General features: G+C 36.6%; 1 protein-coding gene across 10 annotated transcripts in view; it reads left to right on the top strand.

Moving 5' to 3' along the window:
- SETD2 (SET domain containing 2, histone lysine methyltransferase) overlaps window positions 1-19990 on the top strand; it is a 125261-nt gene that overhangs the window by 30711 nt on the left and 74560 nt on the right. For all 10 annotated transcript variants that reach the window (XR_007404257.1, XR_003140985.3, XR_007404259.1 and 7 more), the window contains exons 2-8: window positions 1692-1707; window positions 3659-8019; window positions 11523-11654; window positions 12960-13088; window positions 14810-14933; window positions 16026-16103; window positions 17737-17834. Coding sequence is in view for 3 of the 10 variants with exons in the window: in XM_049098041.1 (XP_048953998.1) it covers window positions 1692-1707; window positions 3659-8019; window positions 11523-11654; window positions 12960-13088; window positions 14810-14933; window positions 16026-16103; window positions 17737-17834 (4938 nt within the window). In the remaining 7 variants the exon portion in view is untranslated. The remainder of the gene's footprint in view (window positions 1-1691; window positions 1708-3658; window positions 8020-11522; window positions 11655-12959; window positions 13089-14809; window positions 14934-16025; window positions 16104-17736; window positions 17835-19990) is intronic.

Consider the following 19990-nt stretch of genomic DNA (forward strand, 5'->3'; position numbering starts at 1 on the left):
AATGTCTTGCCATCTCTCTCAAGCAGTTCTCTGATTTCTGAAATGGAGCATTATTTCCTCCCCATCTCTATAATGTTTCATCAGCTTTTTAATAATGTGATGACTTTCATTATAGTTTGTCAGGACTATCCTCTTCATTTGCTGTCTGAGGTAGAGATGCTGAGGCTTAGGAAAGAGTTCTGGTGACCTCAGTATTTCCAGCACTTCATGTGTATGGCTACCATGTAGACGAGTATGAATGTTCTTAAATGTCTACTGAAAAGGAGAGTACAAATAAATATGAATGACATTCCAAATGGTTGGATGTGTCCAAGTACCTTTTACGTTCTTGAAAAAATTCCTTGTGGTACTGATTTAAGTCAAATCTAGTATGTTGTAAGACACAGCTGTCTTATGAACCACTAAGAAAGGAAAAAATGCTGCCAATCAAACTATGATGTTATAGTGTGATGCAGAGATGTTGTATGTGGGGAAAATGTACATCATAGAATTAATGAAATACAGTTGTTCTAAGATTGCATTTGTGAAGATTTTAGTGGTTTGGGGGTAGAATAGTGTTTAACCTTGACCCCGATTCAGATCTCATCCATGTATTGGCAACTTTTTTCTCCTTCGTTACTTGGTTTTTGTATGGCTACATAAACACTGGTGAATGGACTGAATTATGATGGAATCAGGCCTATATTTTGAGACCGGGTTTTGTACATTCCTTTAAAGGAGCTTTTAAAACAAATTATTATATTCCAGTCTTGCCATACAGCCTATAGAGTGTTCTGCTTAAAATACTGATCTAGTTGTCATAACCTAAAGCCTTTTTGTCGCTTCCCTTTCCCCAGTATGCCTTGGTGCACTGGTGTACACCAGACTTTTGGCTTTTGATTCCTTAGTCTTAGGACACAAGGGTGGTTAGGACATAACTATGTGCTCAGAGAGCCACAAGCTGTGATGTGGAGCAGAGTGTGTACCTTGTAATCAGCAAAGGGACTATTGACACCACAAAGGATTGAGAACACCTAATGCATAAGATAAAATATATTTCTCATGAGAAACTGGCCTTTGGACCTGGCTGCTGCCCCCTAATTCACCTAATTATTGGCGTCTTTCTGCCCTACACTTTATAATGAGGTAATATTGAACTGTTTATAGTTTCCTTGCATATGTTGTTCTATGATTTAATCTCTGTGCCTTTGTGGAGAATCTCCCTCTGCCTTGGATCTCCCTACAGGTGTATTCTTCAGAAACTACTCTTCTTTTAGGGAGGATTCATTTACTTTCCTGTCTTTCTACTAAACTGAGTTATCTCCCTCTTTGCTGTTACACTGTGGGTATTTCTATCCTTGTATTTATTATGTTGGATTTACTTTTGTAACAAAATTATATTTTTTATTTACAGGATACTGTAAACTTCTTAAGGGTGGAGACTCTGCTTTATTCACCTTTTATTTCACAGTTTATGGTACTATCTTCAATAAATATTTGCTATACTAAATGTAATTGAAACTTGAAGAATAGACAGCTCAAAAAAATAAAAACAAAAACAAAAAAGAATAGACAGCTCATAATCGAATACTTAATCAGATAGGTTGTAGGCATCCTAGATTTTAATAAAAACAACTTTGATTTCAATTGGTTTTAAGTATTTATGATTTCTGTTTACTCTTTTGCATGCTTTCTTGGCTGGATGGCAATAGAGAAGAAGAAAATGAGGTAAGTATCACTTAACTAGTTTTTCAGTAATTATTGGACTAAAAACTCAAAATTTTGGGGGTGGGTGGCTCAGTTGGTTAAGTGTCCAGCACTTGATTTTGGCTCAGGTCATGATCTCAGGGTTGTGAGTGAGGTTGAGCCCCGAGTCGGGCTTTAAGCTGGGCAAGAAGCCTGCTTAAGATTCTCTCTCTCCCTCTCCCTCTGTCCCTCCCCACTTTCATGTGTGTGTTCTCTCTCTGAAACAAAAAACAAAAACCTCACAATAACTCAAAATTTAACATCTTTTTTTTTCTTTTTTCTTTTTTAAGATTTTGTTTTTTAAGTAATCTCTACACCTAGTGTGGGGCTCAGATTCAGCAACCCTGAGACCAAGACTTGTACATTCCACTGACTGCCAGCCAGGCACTCCTAGCTATCATTTTGAATGTGAAATGAAGTAATAGTTTTTGCTGAATTTTTAGATCTATAGTAAATCATTCCAGTGAGGAATGTTTTATATTTCAAGGAAATGATTTTTAAACTTTGGAGCTTCAAAAGCTTTAGGCAAGGTATAGGAAGCTGGCAGCTTTGGAGACAGCATTTTACCTGTTTTTATGTATTGAGCTACCATGTAAGATTTCATTTGACAAGTGGATTCTGTTTCTTAAAAGCATTTGAAGACCACTGCTCTATGATAATACATGAGGAAACCTTTACTTTCCCACTTGAGTTGTTACTGTATAATGTTGAAAACTGATTTCAGATTTTACCATATTGAAGGGGAAAACTGTCCCTTAAATGGCCAGAATTGGTTAAAGAATATCAATTAGAAAAATGTTGCAGATAGCCAGTGTACCATCTTTAAATTAGGCTTGAGTGTTTTGCTATAGATTTTTTTTTTTTTAAGATTTTTTTATTTATTCATGAGAGACATAGAGACAGAGACATAGGCAGAGAGCAGCAGGCTCCCTGCAAGGAGCCTGTTGTGGGACTCAATCCCGGTACTCCAGCATCATGCCCTGAGCTGAAGGCAGACATTCAACCGCTGAGTCACCTAGGCGTCCCTCCTATAGATTTTTCTGATACTCTCTACCGCCTAGGTTATGCCTTTAACTTCTAAAGCCCACTATTTCCTTTGGTGGTTTGGCAAATAATGGAGGGGAAAGTCGTCTTAGATGTATACTTTGTAATTGTTGCTCATACAGTAGGATTGGACTATAAATCAGCATGGCCTAAGTGTGTAGGGCCCAGGCAAAGACAGTGGGATGGTGTGCTAGGGCAGAGTAATTTACAGGATGGCAAAAAGATCTGGTCTTCATTTGCTTACCTCATCTATAAAATGAGATGGGAGACTGCTCTATACCAGTGGTTTTCAAATCTGGAAAGTCCATTGAAATTGCCTTGTGTGCTTGCTTTCCAAAAAACCAAACAAAACATACTTTCTTGCCTTACCTTAGATCTGGTGAATTCTTTGGAGTTTTGTTGCAGATCCATATTTTACCAGTTACCTAAGTAATTCTGTATGATGCTGGGAGACCACTGGTTATAATGACTTCTGATATTTCTTCTCAGATAGAACATAGAAACAAACTGTTTTCCTCATTGAGATGCTAGCCATTGCTCTTTTTACATGTCTTTTTTGTGTTGTATCTTGAAGTACATAGGATTTTTTTTTATTCTTATTAAAAATTCTGCCTGAAAAGTTAAAAAGATGAATTCTTTATATGAGACAAGAATATAAAAATATGGGTAATTGTTGAAACTGGGGGGTGGTTACTTAGGGGTTTATTATACTATTCTTTATACTTTTGAGTATGAAATTTTCTATAATAAAGAAGTGCTTATCTAGCTTAGTGAAATTCATACCATCCTTTAAAAGAACTTTTCATTTTCCTGACATTTTAAACTATGATGCTAGTCATTTGAAAATAACTTTGTTATTGTAGTAACTTCTTGTTTTGTTCATTTATAGGCAAAGATTGAAAATGTGCAGAAAACAGGTTTCATCAAAGGACCAATGTTCAAAGGTGTTGCTTCTAGTCGATTTTTACCCAAAGGCACCAAGACAAAAGTTAACTTGGAGGAACAGGGACGACAGAAGGTGTCTTTCAGCTTCAGCCTTACAAAGAAAACTTTGCAGAACAGGTTTCTGACTGCACTTGGCAATGAAAAGCAAAATGATACTCCAAACTCCCCCGCTGGACCTCTTCAAGTAGACTTGACCCCTAAAATTAAAATGGACATTGGAGATACCTTATCTACTACAGAAGAATCTTCCCCACCAAAATCAAGGGTAGAATTGGGCAAAATTCATTTTAAGAAACATCTGCTTCATGTGACATCCAGACCACTGCTGACTACTGCCACAGCAGTGGCATCTCCATCACCTCCCGTAGTACCGTTACCAGCAGTCATAGCAGAATCAACAACTGTAGACTCACCACCCTCATCTCCACCTCCACCACCTCCACCTCCCCAGGCCACAATACCCTCACCACCAGCACCAGTAACAGAGCCAGTGGCCTTGCCACATGCATCAATCCCAGTTCTGATGACAGCACCAGTAGATGTAGCAGCTAGAGCACTGAAGGAACCACCCATTACAACTGTACCAGAATCTTCAGAAGTGGACACTAAGCAGGATGCTATATCTAATAGTTCAGAAGAACACATAACTCAAAATTTGAATGAGCAAGTAGATACTCCCTCACAAAAAGAAGATTCCCATATTGGGAAGGAAGAAGAAATTCCAGATAGTTCTAAGAGTAATCTGGGCTCTAAAAAAACAGGTTCTAAGAAGAAATCCTCACAATCTGAAGGCACCTTTCTTGCTTCAGAATCTGATGAAGATTCTGTACGGACTTCCTCAAGTCAAAGATCACATGATTTAAAATTTTCAACAGGCATTGAAAAGGAAAGAGATTCAAAAAAGAGCTTAGCACCTTTAAAAAGTGAGGATTTAGGGAAATCTTCACGATCTAAAACAGAGAGAGATGATAAATATTTTAGCTACTCAAAACTTGAAAGAGATACTCGGTATATATCTTCTCGATGTAGATCAGAGAGAGAGCGAAGGCGGAGCAGATCTCGTTCTAGATCTGACAGAGGCTCCAGAACTAGTTTATCCTATTCCCGGTCGGAACGATCCCATTATTACGACTCTGATCGTCGCTACCATAGGAGTTCACCTTATCGAGAGAGGGCACGCTATTCCCGGCCGTATACAGATAACAGAGCTCGAGAGAGTTCTGACTCAGAAGAGGAGTATAAGAAGACCTATTCAAGGCGTACCTCCTCTCATTCTTTCTCTTACAGAGACCTAAGGACATCATCATCCTATTCTAAATCTGATCGGGACTGCAAAACTGAGTCCTCTTACTTGGAGATGGAGAAGAGAGGAAAGTATTCTTCTAAACTAGAAAGAGAATCCAAAAGGACTTCAGAAAGTGAAGCAATGAAAAGATGTTGTACTCCCCCTAATGAACTGGGATTCCGACGGGGGTCGTCCTATTCCAAGCATGATAACAGTGCTTCCCGTTATAAATCTGCCCTTTCAAAATCTATATCCAAGTCTGATAAATTTAAAAATTCTTTCTGTTGTACAGAATTAAATGAGGAAATCAAACCGTCTCATTCTTTTAATTTACAGGCTCCTTGTTCAAAAGGTAGTGAATTAAGAATGATTAGTAAAATTCCTGAAAGAGAAAAGACTGGATCTCCATCTCCATCAAATCGATTAAATGATTCACCTACTTTTAAAAAGCTAGATGAATCCCTTATTTTTAAATCTGAATTTATAGGACATGATAGCCATGATAGTATTAAGGAATTAGACTCTTTATCTAAAGCAAAGAATGATCAATTAAGAAGTTATTGTCCCATAGAATTAAATATAAATGGATCTCCTGGGGCAGAATCTGATTTGGCAACATTTTGCACTTCTAAAACTGATACTGTTTTGATGTCTTCTGATGACAGTGTGACTGGATCGGAGGTATCCCCTTTGGTCAAAGCATGCATGCTTCCATCAAATGGATTTCAGAATATCAGTAGATGTAAAGAGAAAGACTTGGATGATACTTGCATGCTGCATAGTAAGTCAGGAAGCCCATTTAGAGAAGCAGAACCTCCGGTATCGCCACACCAAGATAAACTCATGTCTTTGCCAGTTATGACTATAGATTATTCCAAAACCGTAATTAAAGAACCAGTTGATATGACAGTTTCTTGCTGTAAAACCAAAGATTCAGATATATACTGTACTTCAAATGACAACCCTTCTTTGCATCATTCTGAAGCTGAAAAGATTGAGCCTTCAGTTATGAAGATTTCTTCAAATAGCTTTATGAATGTGCATTTGAAATCAAAAACAGTAATATGTGATAACAGAACTCTGACAGATCAGCACTCAAAATTTGCATGTGAAGAATATAAACAGAGTGTTGGTAGCACTAGTTCAGCTGCTGTTAATCATTTCGATAATTTATATCAACCTATAGAGAGTTCAGGCATTGCTTCATCTCTTCAGAGTCTTCCACCAGGAATAAAAGTGGACAGTTTGACTCTCCTGCAATGTGGAGAGAACACCTCTCCAGTTTTGGATGCTGTGCTGAAGAGTAAAAGTTCAGAGTTTTTAAAGCTTGCAGAGAAAGAAACAGTAGAAGTAGGTAGCGGCCTTCCTGATTCAGGAAGGGGATTTGCTTCTTGGGAAAATAGGCATAATAATGGGTTATCTGGGAAAGGTGTGCAAGAGGTTCAAGAAGAAGGGAATTCCTTATTACCTGATAGAAGAGGAAGATCAGAAATCTCTTTAGATGAAGAAGGAGGAAGAGGACATGCACATACTTCTGATGATTCAGAAGTTGTATTTTCTTCTTGTGACTTGAATTTAACCATGGAAGACAGCGATGGTGTAACATATACCTTAAAATGTGACAGTAGTGGTCATGCCTCAGAGATTGTATCTACTGTCCATGAAGATTATTCTGGTTCTTCTGAAAGTTCAAGTGATGAAAGTGACTCTGAAGATACAGATTCTGATGATAGCAGTATTCCAAGAAACCGTCTTCAGTCTGTTGTGGTAGTGCCAAAGAATTCTACTTTGCCCATGGAAGAAACGAGTCCTTGTTCTTCTCGGAGCAGTCAGAGTTACAGACACTATTCTGACCACTGGGAAGATGAGAGATTGGAGTCAAGGAGACATTCATATGAGGAAAAATTTGAGAGTGTAGCAAGTAAACCCTGTTCTCAAACCGAGAAGTTCTTCCATCATAAAGGGACAGAGAAAAATCTGGAAGTTTCTTTCACACAGCCCAGCAGAAAACAAATAGATAACCACCTGTCTGAAATGGCTCATCCTCAGAGTGATGGGGTTGATAGTACAAGTCATACAGATGTGAAATCTGACTTTCTAGGTCATCCAAATTCTGAGGAAACCACAAAAGCCAAAATAGTTTCTAGGCAGCAAGAAGAGCTGCCAGTTTATTCTTCTGATGATTTTGAGGATGTCCCAAATAAGTCTCGGCAACAAATCACTTTCCCTAACAGGCCAGATAGTAGACTGGGAAAAACAGAGTTGAGTTTTTCTTCCTCTTGTGAGCTCTCCCGAGTGGATGGTTTCCACTCATCAGAAGAGCTCAGAAACCTAGGGTGGGAATTCTCTCAACAAGAAAAGCCTACTACCACATATCAGCAACCTGACAGCAGCTATGGAGCCTGCGGTGGACACAAGTATCAGCAAAGTGCAGAACATTATGGCGGGACACGGAATTACTGGCAAGGCAATGGCTACTGGGATCCAAGATCAGCAAGTAGACCTCCTGGAACTGGGGTTGTATATGATCGAATTCAAGGGCAGGTACCAGATTCCTTAACAGATGATCGTGAAGAGGAGGAGAATTGGGATCAACGTGGAGGATCTCATTTTTCAAGCCAGTCCAATAAATTTTTTCTATCCCTTCAGAAGGACAAGGGGTCAGTGCAAGCACCTGAAATAAGCAGCAATTCCATTAAGGACTCTTTATCTATGAACGAAAAGAAGGATCTTTCAAAAAACTTAGAAAAAAATGATATGAAAGATAGAGGGCCTCCTAAAAAAAGGAGACAGGAATTGGAGAGTGATTCTGAAAGTGATGGTGAACTTCAGGACAGAAAGAAAGTTCGAGTGGCGGTGGAGCAGGGGGAAACGGCAGTGCCCCTAGGCTCAGCACTGGTTGGGCCTTCTTGTGTCATGGAGGACTTCAGGGACCCACAGCGATGGAAAGAATGTGCCAAGCAAGGGAAGATGCCTTGTTACTTTGATCTGATTGAAGAAAATGTTTATTTAACAGAAAGGTAAGTTTGCCTAATACTTTTCCAACAAATTTTAACCACTTTTTGTTAAGAAAATTAGCTTTCAACAGTTTGGAATATATGAAGTCAATAGTTCATATTAGTTTTGTGATAAGATATACATTAAAAAAAATCTAAAAAGTATTTACCTATTTAGATCATGTCATGGTGTCCTTCCCTCGGTATATCCTTCCCCCAGCCCCTCAGAAGGTTTTTTTGGGTGGGGGGAGTCTCATTACCTCTTTGGTTCTGAAAGTATGATGTAGGCCAGCCCTATTTTTCTTAAATTCCTTTTACATGTGAAATTGTGATTAAAAAAAATGAAACAAAATCCCAGCAAAATAGTCAGCTCTTAGAGAAGAAAAAAGTAGTTGTGCTGGATTTTTTTTTTCTTTTCAAAAATGCTCAGAATTAAGTGTCTTTGAAAGGTACTTTATAAAGCTGGAACTAGATTAGAACACTGTTATCTGTCTAGTTTTTAAATCTATTGCTAATAGATTAAATTTGGCAATAGCATAGCCAGTATTTTAGAAATAAATGGTAAAACAGTTTACTACAGTTTTCTTTTTTTTTTTTTTTAATATTTTATTTATTTATTCATGAGAGACACAGAAAGGGAGAGAAGGAGAGAGAGAGAGAGAGACAGGCAGAGGGAGAAGCAGGCTCCATGAAGGGAGCCCGACGTGGGACTCGATCCCAGGTCTCCAGGATCCAGGCCCTGGGCTAAACCACTGAGCCACCCGGGCTGCCCTACTACAGTTTTCTAACATGAAATAGGTATAAGGAGAATAGAAGTAATGAAAACATATTCCTCCAGAGCAGAGCTCCACAGCCTGCTTTCCTTCACCTGTTCTTGGCAGTCTTCTCATTTTCCCAATATAAATATGTGTTGAATGTGCCTTTAAAAAAAAAAAAAATCTGTAGTATTCGAACCCTTTACCTTTTCCTTTTGGAAATTTCTCTGTTTAAGTATCTACCTAGCCATCATCTCTTTCAGTGTTAAAAAATTTTTTTTATAATGAAAGTTTTTCACTGTGGTTAAGGTAAAGTTGAAGTTAGGTCACATGAGAAGTTTTTCATATTTAAACAAAAAACTTTTTTGGGGTGCTGGGTGGCTCAGTCTGTTGAGGGTCTGACTCTTGGTTTCAACTCAGGTCATGATCTCAGGGTTGTGAGATAGAGCCCCGTGTCAGGCTCTGCAGTGGGCATGGAGTCTGTTTGAGATTCCCTCTCCCTCTCCCTCTGCATGTGTGCATTCTTTCTTTCTCAAAAAACACATCTTTAAAAATAAAACCCTCTTTGTGATATAGAAAGCCTCTTACAGTTATATTCATTTGTATCTAGTAAATTAGGTTTAAATTTAAAATATTGAATATGTTAAGTAGTAGTTTTTAGGAATTGTGTGAGTACATTGATACAATCTCCAGAGTCTTTGTAAAAGACTAGAAGTAAAACTAATTAACCCCATCCTCTGGGATTTACTCAGCAGTGAGATCCAGATACATATAAGACCATACATATAGATATGGTAGATGGGAACATTGGAGAGCCTTTTTGGAGTGGGGAGCATTTATATATATTCAACATTTTTAAAGTACCTATTGTTATATGCTGGGCAGTTAGGAGCCACCAAGAAGACAAATTATTGTAAAATAGTTTTGAGTACAGTGAGAAAATTCTTTTTGTTATGTCTGATGAAAATAGGGTTACCTAAATCTGTGCCCATTAGTCCTAATCTGGCCTTATGGAGCAATAAATAATAAAGCTGCTGATTTTTCCAAATTACAGTTCTTACATACTTAGAAATAGATAGATATTTGGTTTATCTTAGTTCTGTTTCTTCAGGCTAGAAATATTCATACACTCATTAATGAATGGTACCTTGAATTGATCCAGATGAGTCATTCTTGTTACTCAAACTTAATTGAGGCTATCTGGAAACTCTTCAGGTACTTTATAAACTGGGACTATAATAGAACATATGTTGAAGATGAAAGCAGATTAGTTAGAGTATTAAGATAGCCACATAGAGCCTCTGTGCTCTTCACTGTCTGGTAGTTGGGAAGAGAGTCAGACTGCCGTAATCTTAAGAAGGAGCTCTGGGATGCCTGGGTGGCTCAGTGGTTGAGCATCTGCCTTCGGCTCAGGGCGTGATCCCATGGTCTGGGGATTGAGTTCCACATCAGGCTCCCTGAGAGGAGCCTGCTTCTCCCTCTGCCTGTGTCTCAGTGTCTATTTCTCTGCCTTTCTTGTGAATAAATAAAATCTTAAAAAAAAAAAAAAAAAAAAGATCTTTATTTTTCTTTTTGACAAGGGTTAGAAAGAGAGTTCAACGTTTCAACATAAAGGCTAGGAAATAATCACATTTTGATTTTTTTTTTAATTTATTTATTCATGAGAGACACACACACACACAGAAGCAGAGACACAGGCAGTGAGAGAAGCAGGCTCCTCGCAGGGAGCCTGATGTGGAACTTGATCCACACTTCATGCAGGGAGCCCGACATGGGACTCGATCCTGGGTCTCCAGGGTCATACCCTGGGCTGAAGGCAGGTGCTAAACCGCTGAACCACCCAGGGATCCCACATTTTGATTTTCCTTGCAAACTGTGGTGTAGATATTTATGAACCCATTCAGTTTTGAACAGTTTCCCTTTTTACCACCAAATCAGTCTGTGTTGAGAAAGTTTAGCCCTCTGATATTCTCTGTAACACCTGGTTATTTGTAATGCAGTTCTGTAAATTATACTTTTTTTTTTAATCATTCAGCTTTTCTTTAAACAAGATTTTAGAAACACAGTGTTACTGAAAGATTCTCTGAAAGATTTACTGAGTTAAAAACTATTTTTTAAGAGTGCCTATGTAGCTCAGTCTGTTAGATGTCTGACTTGGTATCAGCTCAGGTCATAATCTCAGGGTTGTGAGATTGAGCCTCGCTTTGAGCTCTGTGCTAAGCGTGGAGCCTACTTAAGATTCTCTCTCCCTCTGCCCCTCCCCCCTTGCATGTGTGCTCTCTCTGCTCTCTAAAAAAAAAAAAAAGTATATATATTTTTTATATATTTTCTTCCTCAACCATTTCTTCATCCAGGATGACTGATTCTTCACTTTAATCAGCTGTGTCACTTTTTGATTGTCATGAGTTTTCCTATTTTTTTCCTGAGCCAAATGTGACAATTACATTGTGACAATTACATCTTAGATTGCTCAGAATTTGTGGCTTAGCTGACCTGGAAATGAGGGCTGAGTCCAAAATGTTAAACTTGAATGTACCCTATCTTCCCTTTTGCCAGGGCTACAGGTTGCTTCTTATTCTTATTGTGCCATGATAAGTCTTAGTGTTTTCAGTCTCACAGATGCTAGTGAAGAGAGGTTTTCCTCCTTTTGAATATTTGACTTAACCAGAATCATTAAATGTGAAACTAATGAGATTTAGCACATATTTGATTGTGTATGTTGTATCATTGGCAGATTTCTTAAACCAATTCTTGTGAAATTTTACCTACTAGAAAGAAGAATAAATCCCATCGGGATATTAAGCGAATGCAGTGTGAGTGTACACCTCTTTCTAAAGATGAAAGAGCTCAAGGTGAAATAGCATGTGGGGAAGATTGTCTTAATCGTCTCCTCATGATTGAATGGTAAGTAAATTAAAATGCTCTCATTTTGCTCAATTGTTCTATTAAATGTCTCAAAATAGTAAAAAGAATTAGTAATGGGTCAGAATTTAACTTTTCTCCTTCTACCTAATGTCAAGTATTTGTAAGCCCTGAAATCTCCAATGTATAATAGTGTTTATAAGGAGACAAATTTCCCTTGCATTGTGCGTTATAGTATTCATAGTCAGTGCTCTGTAAAGTAGCTTTATTACTAACATAATAGTAGCCTTTTATCTCTTGAAAAGTTCATGTCCTGAGAGGTAAATGTTGGTATTTTCTAGCTTTTACTGTAAAATGAGATATAACTTTAGCATTTCAAAAGTACATAAAGTAAACTGTCTTCCAAACCCCAATCCCTCTAGTTCTGGTCTTTTCAGATAAATTTTTTGCCTATACCAACATTCATAGATACTTCCATTTTTTATGTATAGAAATGAAATCTTTTCCACATGCTTTTTTGAATTTTATCCTCTCACCCCGGGCCAAACACACTCTCTTAAATATGTTTTGGAGACCTATTCAGAGCTACACATACAGACCTACATAAATCTTCCCTAGATTACTTTATTAGTCTATTTAGTTAACTCATAATTATTCATATTCTATTGAGAGACATTTGCTTCTATATTTTTCTTATAAACAGTAAACATCTTTATGTTAAAAAACGTGTGATTATTTTTTTATCAGTTTGATGAGAAATTGTATCATTTTTAACATGGGGAGAATATTAGGGTGATTTATAGTGTAGATACCTTGTTTTTAGTGTTAATAAAATGTTTTCTTTCAAACTCAGTTTTTGGTTTTGCTCACATTCTAGTATTTTGAGAATAAACCTATACCTCAGAAAAATAAAGAGAAAGCACTTTGGTATTCCTTTATCTAAACTATCTAAAAGTAGATATGACAGTGCACATATAAGAAGAGAAGACACGAGTTAGCACTATTCTCCTAACTTGACCTTGTTGCTCTGGTCTCTGCATTTTTCTGACTTTTCCTGCCTGTCAACATCAGGTTCAAATTTAAGCTGGTATTCAGAGCTCTTCATAGTAGGTCAACCTGCCTTTCCATCTTCTAGCAGCCCACCTATCTTATCAGTCATCCTCTGCTGTTTTGTTTTCCATTCCTCAAGTGGGTCTTGTTTCCTGTTTCTGCATACAGGCAGGCCCTGCTGAGTATCTCTTGTTGTTGTTGTTGTTGTTGTTGTTTTAATTTTTTAATCTGTCTACATCCTATGTGTCATTAGAGATTCTACGTTGAAGAATTAATTTTCTCCATTTCTCATTTCAGTTCTTCTCGGTGTCCAAATGGGGATTATTGTTCCAATAGACGATTTCAGAGAAAGCAGCACGCAGATGTGGAAGTCATACTCACAGAAAAGAAAGGCTGGGGCTTGAGAGCTGCCAAAGACCTTCCTTCGTAAGTTATGTTTTAATCCTCTTTCACTTCATTTTTGTGTTGTTGAAGTTGGTTAGCTACATAGGAAAATAATGTGTCTGTTATACTGAAGTTTAATAATGATGATTGTGCAGAATGACCACTTGGTAGTTAGTTTGTAAAAATATTTTTTTCCCATATCTTTGAGGAAATTAAAAAGAAAAAATTTCCTCTATCTCTTTCTATATATGAAGGGAATTTTGTCATTGTGACATTTAGACCAGATAGGTCCTTCTTTGTCTGGTAGTTACTTTTCCTTTAATTCCAAGCAATTACCAAGTACTTGCTGTAGACCCCCAGAATCCCTATGAAACTCTGTAAGGATTTGGGACAGAATCTATAAGTCTATATAAAACTGTGTTGAGATAACAGTGGAAGGAGAGTATCAGATTATCAAGGTAGGGAATTAAAGCATACTTGATACACAATCAGTAAACATTTATTGAATGAATAAATGTTACCTTCCATCTAACTCATGTAACCTTTTTATACGTAATGCAATAAAAGATTCATTTTATTTTCTACCATATTCAGTATTTCCTTTAAACACTAATTTTTTTAATGGTAGGGAGGGACAGAAGGAGAGAGAGAAAATTCTAAGAAGGCTTCACACCCTGTGCAGAGCCTGATGCTCGATATTACAACCCTAAGATCATGACCAGAACAGAAATCGAATCAGACATTTAACTAACCGAGCCACCCAGGTGCTCCTAAATTTTTTTATTTATAGCATATTTAAGTATTATGAAAAATGAATACCTTTTTCTTTAAAGTTAAATTACATGTATTTACGATTAGAAAACTCTTCTATATATGTAAAAGGAATAAAAACATTTTAAACTGTTCCCTAAAGCTCTTTAGCTTTTCTAAGCTTCTCACAAAAAACTCTGCTTTCGTAAAATAAACTAGGACTGAATATTTCCATGTTTCCCACATTTTCCTGCTCGTATAGCTTCCATATTCTGATGATAGTGTCAGTTTCATGTTTTAGTTCCAGGCTATTTAAATATTGATTGGTATTCATTGAAAAGGACACATTGTCAGATATACACAGGATGAGGAGGGCTTTGGAGCTAATCTGCTAGTTAGGGTTAAATACCATGACATTCTCTCTATATATTATACCTATTTCTTCTCTATTGAAGGTACTAAATAACCAAGGAAAGACCAATCAGGGGTGGAAGATAACTGAAAGAATTCAAGGAGAGAGATTAATCATAATCACTGATAAATGCTAGAGAAAACTCACAGAGAATGCAGTGAGAGAAAAGGTCTATTTGACTTCTAACGTCATCAGAGACCTTTGAGTAAAGGCAATAGAAGGGCTGCTATATTTAAATTACCATCTTTTTTCTCAGAACATAAAGCCTCTAATATTTCAGTGCCTCTTGATTTCTTCAGAGCTGTTTCTCAGCTCTAAATCACTGTTTTCATGATAATGTAAACCAGATTTGAGTGCTTAATATCCAGTTAGATCAGGGATATATATTTTGGTAGTATGTATAAATGTAAAAGTGTCTTAGAAAGAACGAGAAAACCTCAGATGCTAGGTACTTTACATATATTTTAATTATATCTTGTATAATACTAAATTTATCCACTTTGCAATATTTTGTTGAATCTACTATTTTTTGCATGGATGTATGTGTTTTCTATATAGCTCCTAGGCAGGAAGTGCTATTGTTTCCCTTTTGTTTTGCTAGGAACACCTTCGTCCTAGAATATTGTGGAGAAGTACTTGATCATAAAGAGTTTAAAGCCCGGGTAAAGGAGTATGCACGAAACAAAAACATCCACTACTATTTCATGGCCCTGAAGAATGATGAGGTGAGCAGTGTGAATGTGTTTGCTTTGAAACAGATCTGGAGGGATCCCTGGGTGGCGCAGTGGTTTGGCGCCTGCCTTTGGCCCAGGGCGCGATCCTGGAGACCCGGGATCGAATCCCACATCGGGCTCCCGGTGCATGGAGCCTCCTTCTCCCTCTGCCTATGTCTCTGACTCTCTCTCTCTCTCTCTGTGTCTATCATAAAAAAAAAAAAAAAAAAAGAAAGAAAAGAAAAGAAAGAAACAGATCTGGAAATTGTTGAGTGTGAAGGCATCATTGATATGGACCGGTCTTTTTTTTTTTTTTTTTTTTTTTGGACCGGTCTTTAAAAGACATTAAGTGATGACAAAAAAGAGGGGTATTAACTGATATCCCCAGAGGTTTTTTTTTTTTTGATGTGGGTTATATTTGTCACTACTTACATAAAAATTAAAGCCAGAAATTGAAAAATACTTATTAAACCACTGGAAAGTAACAAGCCCATAATATATTGACATAAATAACATGTTTTTATAAAAATAAAGTGTTTTCAAACAGTTTTTGTTTTAAACTGAGGAATGCCATTATTTTACATTTTTATGAATACCTCTAATGTCTGGTATAATAAAATTTAGGTAGATTCTCATATCTGTCTCTATATCCAGTCCTGAAAAACCTAATTCTAGGTCTTACCCCTGGACCTGCTGAATCTAACTCTTGAGGTGGGCCCAGGAGGAGTTTTAACAGGCTCTTCAGGGAATTTGGATACACACTCCAGTTTGAGAGCTACTGCACTATGGTATAACATGCACCTTAAAATGGAGTTTTATACACATGAATTGAAATTGGAATAAAAGAGGATGTAAGAAGTATCTAAAAGTAAATCAAAGAGACATTGTTAGATATGGAAATAGTTTTTCCTGTAACTAAGATGTTTATAGTTTGCGGATCTGCCAGAGGAAGCAGTCAATTATTTGTCACTTGGATGTGTCTATACATGAAAGAGGAGGGGATTTGAGGATGTAGGTCATACATTTGCCTAATGCTTCTCCTTTGCAACACATACATGTATTTTGAGATCTCATTTTTAATTCTTAAATGGTCCTTTTCCCCAGATAATAGATGCCACCCAGAAAGGAAACTGCTCTCGTTTCATGAATCACAGCTGTGAACCAAACTGTGAGACTCAAAAAGTAAGTTGAGGTACATTTAGAGTTTGGGATACCTTGTTCAAAATTGCTGTTCTTTTAATTTTAAATTCTATATCAAGGATACCTGTGGATTTTATTTTTTAATCATTTTAATTTTTTCCTACTCTATTATTAAAAATCATACTTTAAGTTTAGATATTTATAAAATAATACAGAAACAGTATAGAGTTCCATATACTTCACCTAGTTTGCCCAAATGTTCACAGTGTACAGAACTATTATATAATTACCCAATCCAGGAAATACTATTAACTGTTAACTAATCTAAAGTCTTTATGCAGATTTTGCCATCTGTCATTTTTCTGGACTAGGATCCAACCCAGGAACTCCTATTGAATTTTATTGTCACCTCTCGTTGCCCATAACTTTTGACTGTTATTTCAGAGGTACCAAAATGCAAAACTAAAATTTAATTTTGATGATGTCCAGTGTATACTCTTATATTCAGATTTTTATCAGCTGCCCTATTTGGCTGTTTTAATAATGGACTGAATGGCCACAGATGAGAGGGATTATATGCGATGTACATGTAGTTACACTGCTTTTCAACAAGGCTCGGCTCTGGGTCTTGCTTATCTCTATGCCTGGCACATAGTTGACACTTGGTAAATTCATTTATTGAATTTGATAAAACATTTTGAAATAATGATTCTAGTGCTCTAATTTGTGTTTTGAGCTTAGAAAAATATGTATATGTTAGAACATTGGTTCTTTTTTAGGCTAAGAAAGCAATGGACCCACTTCCTAGAGAACTAATATCAATGATTCTCTCTAATATTAAAATAGTGCTTTTGACTCCTAGGTATTTTTGTCCTTTGATCTGCGTACTAATATATTAGATATGGTTCTTCTAAGAGCCAAGCCATATAATAAATAGGAGAACCAAGTCCATAATCATTTAACCTAAGTTCTGGTTGTAGTTTTTGCTTATACCTGCTAAGCCGTATGTTTAACTGTGAGACTCCAATTGTACTGGGTCCCTTCATCTTTTTAAGTCTGGGTTTTTTTCATCAGTAACATGTTCACATGGTCTGGACAGGAGCTCTACGGTTGACTTATATCTTACATCATATTCTGGAGCTACCAGTTCTAACCCCTGTATATTTACTCCCATTTGAATTCTTGAGTTACATGCAACTGTTTTCATGCTTTCTTCTCCTTTCACTACAGTCAGTCATATGACCACTGCTTCATGAAATTAAACATTGGTCATCATTGTTTACCTAGTTCCATGTTCCATCTCATCTTAGAATAGTTACTTTTAACATAATACAAGGCAATACCAGTTTGCCTATGATAGTCAGTGACAAGCATTTCCTATTTGCGTATTTTTAGTATAAGGGAATTTTTATTGTGTGGAAATGTATATTAGACAAGTTAAAGTAGCAGTTACTTTTATTAGAGACAAATTATAGGCAATACTCAATCTGGTAGTATTAAATAAGAGTAACACTTAAATATGTTAGTTTATTTAAAGAAAAATGTCCTTACTTGCTATTTGGAAAAGCTTTTATAGTGTAAAGAGGCACATGTGTAATTAAGGCAGATGATGATCTTTAAAGAAAAACAGATTAATCAGTTACTAATTTCTTTTCTTTTAAAAACAACATTTCAGTGGACTGTGAACGGACAACTGAGAGTCGGGTTTTTTACCACCAAACTGGTTCCTTCAGGCTCAGAGTTAACATTTGACTATCAGTTCCAAAGATATGGGTGAGTTTTGTTTTTATTCTGTTTTGCTGCTTCTAATGGGGAAATGGACTGTTCAGATATAAAGATTTAAGACTTTGATGTGAATTACTAGAAAGTAATATGTACCCACAACTCTTTACTCTTAGTTTTGTGTATTTTTCCTACTGTATGACACTTGTGGCCATAAAGGGATTTGTACATGAACTACATAAATTTCCTCTGAATTTCATGCTTATTTGTATAATTATGCTTCTTATGTAACTAAAAAGCCCTTTTTATTACATAAATGTCTACAGTGTATGTGTGTGCATGTACATGTAAAGAGAATAGTGTAATAAATCCCTGTATATCCATCATCCATTAGTTATCAGCTCATGACTAATCTTTCTGATCCATACCACATTATTGAAAAATAATTTACTTAATCTCTCTAACCAAAATAACAACTGATGTAGTAGCAATGAATACCCCCAGCATCTATGTTGTGGTTTCATAGAACCCCACTAAAAGGAATAGGGTTCCTTGGAGAAGTGACTGATTTCAAGTTAAGACAGAAATTGAACCAGATGATCTTGGATTATTTTGTCATGCCAGAAAACCCATGTATAAAAGATGACAGTCTTTTTTTTTTTTTTTTTTAAAGATGACAGTCTTGTCAAAGGGACTTGGAGCTAGCTTGAATAGGTTCTCACAATAAGTGGGAAACTTCTTATTAACACTTAAGCACCAATAAGGATAATAACTATAGTGGTTTGAAACCTATTATGTAAAATCCATGAGATTTAATGATACTTTAAAAATAAAAGTGCTTTAGTCATAATAGAAGGGAACCAATTCATGATTTTCTTTTCATGTTTTAGCTATTTTTTGTTGAAAATGTCGCATAACATAAAATTCACCTTTTTAACCATTTTTAAGGTGTACAATTTAGTGGCATTTAATACAGTCATATTTTTTTAAAAGATTTTTAAATTTATTTATTCCTGAGAGACACAGAAGCAGAGACATAGAGGGAGAAGCAGGCTCTCCACAGGGAGCCTGATGTGGGACTTGATCCCCAGGCCAGGATCACACCCTGACCCAAAGGCAGATGCTTAACCGCTGAGCCACCCAGGTGTCCCTACAGTCACATTTTGTATAGCCATCACCACTCTCTAGTTCCAGAATATTTTAATCATCCCAAAAGCAGCCTCTGTATGTATTAAGCTATCAGGCCCCATTTCTCCCTTTTCCTAGCCCCTGGCAAACACTGATCTACTTCTATATCTATGGATTATTCTGTGTGTTTCACATAAATTGAATCATACAAATGTGATACTTTGTGACTTTTTTAGCATAATGTTTTTAAGGTTCATGTTGTAGCATGTACCAATATTTCATTCCTTTTTTAAGGCTAAATAATATTCCATTGTGTGCGTGCATATGTACTCGTGTGTATATATGTATATATAAACACACAAACCATATTTTGTTTTATCCATTCATCTGTCAGTGGGCATTTGGGTTGTTTCCACCTTTTGGCTATTGTAAATAATGCTGCAGTGAGCATTGGTGAATAAATCAATTCATGATTTTTATTTTTTTAATTTCTTTTTTGAAAGATCTTTAAAAAAAATTATTCGTGAGAGATAGAAAGACAGAAACATAGGCAGAGGGAGAAGCAGGCTGTCATTATCAGGACCCCAGGATCACGCCCTGAACCGAAGGCAGATGCTCAATCACTGAGCCATCCAGGCACCCCCAATTCATGATTTTTAAAAAGTGGTTTAAAAGTTTAAAAAAGAGAAAAAAAATCAAGCTTTTATCCTGTCTTCCCTAAGTTAATTCTTCTCTAGTTTAAACCAAATAATTGATGAGAGGAAGTTCTTTGGAGGTCATTTCAGCTAATAAATGAAGTAGTAATGGTATCTCCATTTTGCAGCACCTTGTGGACTTGTAGGCAATTGGTGTAGCATTCAGGGAATGAATGCAGACCAGGTTGTACGTAGGGCTTCATATTTTTTTTCCTCTTATGTTTGCACTGTCCTCTTTGAAGGAAGGGGAACTAGAAATCAAGTGTTGTTTGTTATTTCTTGCTCTACTTATTGAATAATTTATTTTTAGGCCTCTAATTACTAGTGTCAAACTAAATCAGTTTCCGTTTGGTACAGTTCTTCATGCTTTTCTCAGGTAGCTCT

The sequence above is a fragment of the Canis lupus genome, chromosome 20, assembly GCF_003254725.2.
Source record: "Canis lupus dingo isolate Sandy chromosome 20, ASM325472v2, whole genome shotgun sequence".
NCBI lineage: Eukaryota > Metazoa > Chordata > Mammalia > Carnivora > Canidae > Canis > Canis lupus.